The sequence below is a fragment of the Amphiprion ocellaris genome, chromosome 19 (genome assembly GCF_022539595.1).
Source record: "Amphiprion ocellaris isolate individual 3 ecotype Okinawa chromosome 19, ASM2253959v1, whole genome shotgun sequence".
NCBI lineage: Eukaryota > Metazoa > Chordata > Actinopteri > Pomacentridae > Amphiprion > Amphiprion ocellaris.
The window spans coordinates 25,451,706-25,461,024 of NC_072784.1; the positions used below are offsets into that span (position 1 = coordinate 25,451,706).

Consider the following 9,319-nt stretch of genomic DNA (forward strand, 5'->3'; position numbering starts at 1 on the left):
GAAGTTCTCCACAACCTCATGCCCCCCTACATGACTGAACTCCTCCACTGGGACACTCCCATCCTCCACTCTGCTGATTCTAGCCTCCTATCTACCCCCATCTGGACCAAATACCAGACCTGGGGTCCATCACTGCTCCCCTCTTTGGAAATCAGTCCCCATAGCATCAGAGAATCCTCCTCACTCTCCATATTCAAGAAATCCTTAAAGAAACATCTTTTCAACACTGCATACAACTCATGAATCTACTCTAATATCTGATCCTTTCTACACTACATTACATTATTTTATATGTTTTTTCTGTTCTTATGTTTGTAAAATTGTAAAGCATCTTTGACTGTCTTGAAAAACACGATGTAAAGATGATGTATTATTGTTATATAATCTACAGTATTATTGAGTTCAGCAAAAAGCTCCAGTGTCTCAGATGTCACTCTGCTATCTGACATCTGTGGAGGTTTTTGTGCAGCTGCTTCACTGACTTCAGTCACTGTGGGTGTCGAGCACAATAATAAACAGCAGAATCTTCAGTCTTCAGACTGTTCATCTGCAGATACACCTGCTGTAAGGTGTTGTCTCTGGAGATGGTGAACCTGCCTTGAACTGACTGAGAGTAGTAGATGTTAGCACTGTCATATCTGATATAAGCAACCCACTCCAGTCCTTTTCCAGGAGCCTGTCTGACCCAGTCCATGCTGTGGTCACCAAAGGTATATCCAGAACCTGTACAGGTCAGTTTGTGGGATTCTCCAGGTCTTTTAATGACTGATTCAGATTGAGTCAGAGTCTGACCATCAACACCTGCAGAGACAAACAAGAAAACAGCCACTTGTTGTAAACTGGTAACTTTGTGAGGACAGATGATCAAACCAACATCAGTGAAATTCTTCACCTGCCCACAAAATGGTCAGAATCAACAATGGTGTCCTCAAGTCCATCATGTTAAACTGTGTGTCCACTAGTCTCTGTCATCCTCTCTGCAGTCACATAAGTAGGATGAAGATGCTTTGCATTGACTCCTCCTCACAGGAAGAATAGACCTGGAGTGGGTTTGGCCTTCATTTTTTTTTGTTATATATGTTGAACTTGGACAGCCACAATAGTTCAATTCGAGGTTTGATTCCATGTTTCCCGGTTCATATTATTAACTGACTTTTAATTTGCCATCTTTTCCTCTTCCTTTCATTAGAAAAGCTGGAGAAAAATCATTCAGCATCCACAGAATCACAACAAACAACAACAAAAACAACAAAACAATAAAATATACAGATTTTATTGTATTCTGCAGTCAACTCTTTCTTCATGGATGTCAGAGTTGTCAAGTAAGTCAAGAATCTGACTCTGTACTCATCTGACTCTTAGTCAAAACATGTGATTGTGAATTTCTGTTGATACAGAAGTTACTATTATCTCCATCATTCATGTGATTATTTCCTGAGTCTGTGTGAAAGAGTCTCACAGGATCCAGCTGACAGCAGCAGTTTCTGTTCTTGTTCAACATTATATGACATCATATTAAATGAAACAGTAAATGCTGCTGGAATTAGATTAAAAATTCATGGTAATGATTAAAAAAATCACAAATTAACTTCTTCCTGATGGAGGCCCATTGAAGGTCACTTTGTTATTTGAATTAATATTAGAGTGGATTTTTCTTTTTTTAAAGTCCTGTGAGCTGCTAATGATGCAAAGACTGACAGTAAAGAGAGTTTTACTGAGTGAACTGGTCTGAATTCATTCCTGGTCTGAGGGCTCCTCCTCTGGTGGCTTCATGTTACAGTGTTCAGGCACTGAGGGGTTTTTGTTCAGGTCTACTGATCATTTGTGTCACTGTGTGTCTCTGGCACAGTAATACACAGCAGAGTCTTCAAGCTGCATATTCTGTCCATTTAGAGTCACTGTTTTGCTGGAAGAGTCTAATTCGATACTGAACTTGTTCTTCAGTGAATCTTTGTAGTGTGAGCCTCCAGTATATTTCATTCCAATCCATTCCAATCCTTTTCCTGCAGGTTGTCTGATCCAAGCTGTCCAGTAGCTACTAACAGAATAAGAGACCTGACAGGTGATGGAGAGACGTTGACCTGGCTGCACAGTCACAGATTCTGGCTGAGTCAACTGTTCACACTTCACACCTGTTGAAAAAAGAAAATGTTGAATGATCAAGTCATACTGCAGAGAATGAAGTATAGATTGTGATGAATCCAAAGAGACTCACAGGATGCAGCTGCAAAGAGCAGCAGTAGAGCTACAGACAACATGGTTTGAGGTGAAACTGATGTGCTGTGAACTTTGCTGACAGTCTGATGTTTTTAAAGCTGGACGCTCATGGAGTTTGCATAGAACATATGAAGCATCAGTGCTGGTCCAAGAGAAGCCAATAGAAATGTCTGTTCAGTTATTGTATCTGCAGAATGAACACACACATGGAAATCACCTCCTGACTTCATACATGATATTTTAATGTCATCACATGTTAAAGTGCAACATAAAATATTGTTCTACTTACACCAATAAAACAACAGTTAACTTTTCTGTTTCTGGAAACTATAAATGTGTTGTGTTGTCAATGATTCAGTTTTCTAATATTGTGTAGTTTTTTGTGTATTTGCAAACACTTATGCTATTTTGTATAAGCTGTGCTCTTCTTTTGTTGGTATATTTATATATCAGTGAGTCTTTTTAAATGATTTGTACAGTTTCTTTGAGACAATGAATTAATGGAAGTACTTCAACATCAGATTCATGATGAATTTCACACAAATCACCACAATGTATTGCAATCTTTAGCATTTATTTATTCATTTATTACAGTACTTACAAACTTATTTATAGCAGAAATGATCACTGACAGTATCCAAGATCATGTAGTAAGTGCAGATTATTATGGCTGATTTGCAGGTTTGCATAAAAGATCTTTAATACTGTCAGTTTTTGCAGATAGAGGTGTTTTGCATCAACTCCTCCTCAAGGGAAAGAATATAAGTACAGTGAACTCGGTCATCATTTTTGCTGACTGTGGGGAGATCTCCAACAGGGACAGTATATAACTGTCAAATGTACTTGCTAAATATTCTTAATAATATTAAGACTGAGAATATATAACAATAATAATAATAATAATAATAATAATAATAATAATAATAATAATAATAATAATAATAATAATAATAATAACAATAATAATAATAATAATAATAATAATAATAATAATAATAATAATAATAATAATAATAATAAATTTTATTTGTAATGCACTTTTCATTTAGGCAAAATCTCAAAGTGCTAACAAGAATAAGAATCATTTTTGTATCTACTAATACCAGTCACATATTTGTATGTTATTCAACAAAAAAATCTCTCAAGTATATAAATGTACTCAAATGTTACAAAGTGACTCAAATCAAACACAGTTCATTCTGTTATTTGACTTCCACAAGTGAGCTTTAAATACAGCAACTGAAAATCACTACAGGGAAAAAGTGGACATTTGGAACAAGAGAAGTTGTGAAACAAAATATCTTCTCACATTGTACACATTACAGAAACACACACAGCTTTTGCATTTCTTTTTGCATTATATTTGTCATTGAAAAAAGTTTAATTTTCATATTATTTTGCATTTACGATCATGCATTCTTTGCAGCAGCTAGATTCATGGATTGTACATCAATAGAATGAATTTATACACCAGGCTTGACCACTTTACACCAAACATGATTTTACACATAATGAGTTCAGTATCAGTATAATTATTAAGGGATATTATACCAACAACCACATCACAAACTCGCTAACACTAAAATTCATGGTGGCACAGGTTGTTGAGTTATTGTGCAGGTCTGTTGGTGGTTTGTATCACTGTGTAACGTACACAGTAATAAACAGCTGTGTCTTCAGGCTGCAGGTTCTTTCCTGTTAATGTCACTGATGCAGCAGCAGCAGCGAGTGTGTGGTAAAGGAACTTATTCTTCAAAGCGTTATGTTGCTCAAAGTGTCCTCCTCCCCACCGATGAACAATCCATTCCATTGCTTTTCCTTCACGCTGTCTGATCCAACCTGTTGCATAGCTGTTAGAAGTCAAAGAATAACCAGAAACCTGACAGGTGATGGTCAGAGTCTGTCCAGGCTGCACAAGCATTGAGTCTGGCTGGATGAGATCAATACTGTTCACACCTGTGGAGACACAAACCAACATTATCTCCAGCATTCATCATATTACTGAGTGTTTGTAATGTGTTGATGAGTGTGAATCCAGTGAAAGCTCCTCACAGGATCCAGCAGCCAGCAGCAGAATCAGAGCTGCAGAGAACATGTTGATGTTGGAGCTCAACTGATGTGAGCTTCTTCTTCTTCTTCTTCTTCTTCTTCTTCTTCTTCTTCTTCTTCTTCTTCTTCTTCTGTCCTCTCACTGAAGCCTCACACACTCCACCTCCTTATGAGTAACTCTTTTTTGCATATTGTTGAATGAAGAAGCAGATTTAAATCACATGACTGAAAGATTGATTCCATCCTCTCATGTTATCACACTGGAGCAGAAGATATAAACAGATATAAACACAGTCGTGCAAAATGACAACTGAGAGAGTGAGAATTCAGTGCAAAAAGCAAAGAATATTGTTCTGCATTAATATTCTACAGGAGTGACATAATATTTCAGCAATTTATATATTTTTTTATTTATTATGTCCAACTAAATTTCATTAGTTTGTTCAAATTTTAAACTCAAGCCTAATTTTGTGTTTTCATATATATAATTTTAAAGCTTTGAAGTCACAGCTAGGGCTGCACAGTGGCGTAGTGGTTAGCACTTTCGCCTTGCAGCGAGAAGGTCCCTGGTTCGCGTCCTGGCTTTCCCGGGATCTTTCTGCATGGAGTTTGCATGTTCTCCCTGTGCATGCGTGGGTTTTCTCCGGGTACTCCGGCTTCCTCCCACAGTCCAAAAATATGCTGAGGTTAATTGATTATTCTAAATTGCCCGTAGGTGTGAATGTGAGAGTGATTGTTTGTCTATATATGTAGCCCTGCGACAGACTGGCGACCTGTCCAGGGTGTCCCCTGCCTTCGCCCGAGTCAGCTGGGATAGACTCCAGCCCCCCCGTGACCCTAATGAGGATTAAGCGGTGTATAGATAATGGATGGATGGATGGAAGTCACAGCTAACTTTGAATGTTTGAATCTGAGAACAACCAGTTTTGAGAAACTCACAGCTCAGCTACCAGGATGCTAAAATATGAACTTTGCTAACATGAGGGGCTTATTAATGCTTTGTTTTCATCATTTTAATCTCAGTCCAGCTCAGTAGTTTTGCATAAATACTGTGAGTCAAACAAAAAAGACACACTTTAAACTTTGAATGAAGAGTTTGAATCCATTCCTGGTCTGAGGGCTCCTCCTCTGGTGGCTTCATGTTACAGTGTTCAGGCTCTGAGGGGTTTTTGTTCAGGTCTACTGATCATTTGTGTCACTGTGTGTATCTGGCACAGTAATACACAGCAGAGTCTTCAGGCTGCATATTCTGTCCATTTAGAGTCACTGTTTTGCTGGAAGAGTCTAAACTGATACTGAACTTGTTCTTCAGTGAATCTTTGTAGTGTGAGCCTCCAGTATATTTCATTCCAATCCATTCCAGTCCTTTTCCTGCAGGTTGTCTGATCCAAGCTGTGTAGTAGCTGCTCAAAGAATAAGAGACCTGACAGGTGATGGAGAGACGTTGACCTGGCTGCACAGTCACAGATTCTGGCTGAGTCAACTGTTCACACTTCACACCTGTTGAAAAAAGAAAATGTTGAATGATCAAGTCATACTGCAAAGAATGAAGTATAGATTGTGATGAATCCAAAGAGACTCACAGGATGCAGCTGCAAAGAGCAGCAGTAGAGCTACAGACAACATGGTTTGAGGTGAAACTGATGTGCTGTGAACTTTGCTGACAGTCTGATGTTTTTAAAGCTGGACGCTCATGGAGTTTGCATAGAACATATGAAGCATCAGTGCTGGTCCAAGAGAAGCCAATAGAAATGTCTGTTCAGTTATTGTATCTGCAGAATGAACACACACATGGAAATCACCTGCTGACTTCATACATGATATTTTAATGTCATTACATGTTAAAGTGCAACATAAAATATTGTTCTACTTACACCAATAAAACAACTGTTAACTTTTCTGTTTCTGGAAACTATAAATGTGTTGTGTTGTCAATGATTCAATTTTCTAATATTGTGTAGTTTCATGTGTATTTTCAAAACATCTGTGTTACTTTATATAAGCTGTGCTCTCCATGTTTTTAGTACATTTATATATGAGTGGGTCTTCTAAAATACTTTGTACAATTTCTTTGAGAGAATTAATTTACTGCAAGTTCACTGACATAATATTTATGATGAATTTCACACAAATCAACACAATGCATTGTAAATTTAAGTATTTTTTATTCATTTATTTCATTATCTACATTCTCATTTGCAGCAAAAATACGTACTGACAGTATCCAAGATCATGTAGTAAATACAGATTATTGTGGATGGTTTGAAGGTTTGCATAGAAGATTCTAAATGCTGTCAGTTTTTGCAGATGTCTGAAGACAAAGATGTACACAGACACTCGGAAACTCTAGAGAAAAATAGTTACTCAGGAACTGGAAATGTGTGACAACATGCACACAAAAAAAATGAATAAATAATATGGGTTTTTTTTATGCAAATTACATTAAAAAAATAATGATAAAAACTAATCTTAGTTAATTATCATGCAGCAGGATTTATTGTCTAAATTTGCTTGTGTTGGATTGTTGCACTAGTCTTCTTATGGCTTAATAAAATAATCATGTGACAGAAATGAACAAAATGTGACAAATTCAAATACAAGCCTCCATGTCCATAAAGACATACATGTACTTGTGCTTTTCAGTAAGTTCAGATATTTTATTTACTGCTTTATTACATCAAATTGTTCATATTTTCATGACAACATTTTGAGGTATTTCTGAGTCTTTCATTACAAGATAATTGTGCTTTCATCACAAATGAATAATATCTCAATAAGTTTTATGTCTATAATAATTTTTAAATATTTTTATTTCCTATATGTAATTACTGTCGTCTTCACATTCCTTCAATAGAGATATTTTTAAATTTAAAGAGCCACGTTTGTCCCTGTTGCTCAGAAAAGAAAATATAACAAAAATCTAAATGTTTTGTGATGTTTCAAAGTACAGTCTCAAATTTGGAGTAATAATAAATATAGTAATAAACTTTATTTATATAGCACTTTCCTGCAACATAACAACGTGTTTAATAGGAATGAAATGATTGAAATAAATATTATCATCAATAAAAATGAGTAACAAGTAGACAAAGTTCATGAAAACAGCCAGAGAACAAATAAATAAAGATCAGTGAGCAGAAAACAATCAGGTCATAAAACAGAAGAGAAGCTATGAAGAGATCATGAAGCAAAGCCAGACATCAAACATTCACAAAGACCTCCAAGATTATTTTCAGATATTTATAAGCCACTAATGATTGTAAAGGGTGGGTTGTTCCACACTTTGAATGCAGGAACAACAACAGGCCCATTTACCAACCTGAAAGGATGCAGGACCTGGACTCCTTCCTCCACAAATATAATAAACCAAAAGTGTAATAAGAACTGGATCATTCTGTATCCACTGCTGAAGAAAGAGTTGCTGTGTCAATTCAATTAAAATGAAAACAATAGCAGTGTTCTGTTCTTAAAATCATTCCTGGTCTGAGGGCTCCTCCTCTGGTGGCTTCATGTTACAGTGTTCAGGCACTGAGGGGTTTTTGTTCAGGTCTACTGATCATTTGTGTCACTGTGGGGCGACGTACACAGTAATAAACTGCTGTGTCCTCAGAATGCAGGTTCTGTCCTGTTATTGTCACTGTTCCTGCAGACATGTCTCTGCTGTAACTGAACTTGTTCTTCAGAGCATTATTTTGGTAAAAGCTGCCACCACTTCCTCCCCACTGATAGAAAATCCAGTCCATTGGTTTTCCTTCACGCTGTCTGATCCAACCTGTTCCATAGCTGCTATCAGTCACAGAATAACCAGACAGTAGACAGGTGATGGTCAGAGTCTGTCCAGGCTGCACAAGCATTGAGTCTGGCTGGATGAGATCAATACTGTTCACACCTGTGGAGACACAAACCAACATTATCTCCAGCATTCATCATATTACTGAGTGTTTGTAATGTGTTGATGAGTGTGAATCCAGTGAAAGCTCCTCACAGGATCCAGCAGCAGCAGCAGCAGAATCAGAGCTGCAGAGAACATGTTGATGTTGGAGCTTAACTGATGTGAGCTCTGGTCTCACAGGAAGAATAGTGATGGAGTGGGTTTGGCCTTCATTTTTGTCATATATGTTGAACTTGGACAGTTACGGTAGTTCAATTCAAGGTTTGATTCCTCCCAAATACATTTGATTTATAGATGTTTCCCAGTTTATATTGTCAACTGAGGTTTAATTTGGCATCTTGTCCTCTTTCTTACATTAGTTTTTTTCAGTTGCTTTGGTTCATTTCTTACATCAGAATTCAAATTCTCAAAACTACTTGTTCAATCTTCACATCATTGTGTCACTTGTGCACATCAAAAAACAGTTTCTCATTTCTTTGAAAAAGTTACAAATGCTTTGGTACATCCATGCAAATGATTATGTACAATTCTCTGCTGTTTCCTCCATTATCAATTGTTTATGTCATGTTGATCAAAATGTATTATAATGGGTCTCTGTTGAATAGTCTCACCCCCCACAATATTTAGACATTAGTTCATTGCATAAGTCTTTACATGCAAAATGGTTGAACAAGATGTCAGAATATGTTAAGGATGTTTCTACACATTTCCATTAGACTTTTTTTTTTCTAAATCTGTCCTGAATTGGTGAATTGCCCCCAGGTGAATGTTAACTTTCTCTAATGAAGGGAAAAGTGTGAAGGGTTAGGGCTTTCTGAAATCACTCAAAGACACAAGAAAAGATATTTGTGACGTGGAGGAGAATTTGTGGTCCAGCAGACAGAAACATCAGGAGGTGTAGGAAGACAGAAAAACTGTAATTCTAGTGTAATATGAATTCTTAGTTTCTCTCGTTCTTAGCTTGGAGGTAGTTTTTGGTTTTGGTTATTTCCCTGTTTATTTGGCTAGACTCTGGTGGCTTCCATTATTTCCTCAGTCAGTAGCTCTGGTTTGTTTGTATGCCTAAATAAAGCCCTTGTTTGCAGTTTTTCTCAGCTGCTTTGGTACGTTTCTCAAATCATCCTCAACATTTGCAAAAAAATTCGTACCAATAGTAGAACA

At 36.9% G+C, this 9,319-nt stretch overlaps 2 gene segments (V, D, J or C); both read right to left on the bottom strand.

The window, feature by feature from the left end:
- Window positions 1-487: 487 nt before the first annotated feature.
- LOC129347605 (immunoglobulin heavy variable 3-30-3-like) lies at window positions 488-1,060 on the bottom strand. The segment is given in 2 exon segments: window positions 488-801; window positions 893-1,060. Coding segments are annotated over 2 exon segments (363 nt in total).
- Window positions 1,061-5,432: 4,372 nt separating this feature from the next.
- LOC129347617 (Ig heavy chain V region 5A-like) lies at window positions 5,433-6,005 on the bottom strand. The segment is given in 2 exon segments: window positions 5,433-5,766; window positions 5,850-6,005. Coding segments are annotated over 2 exon segments (348 nt in total).
- Window positions 6,006-9,319: the final 3,314 nt, after the last annotated feature.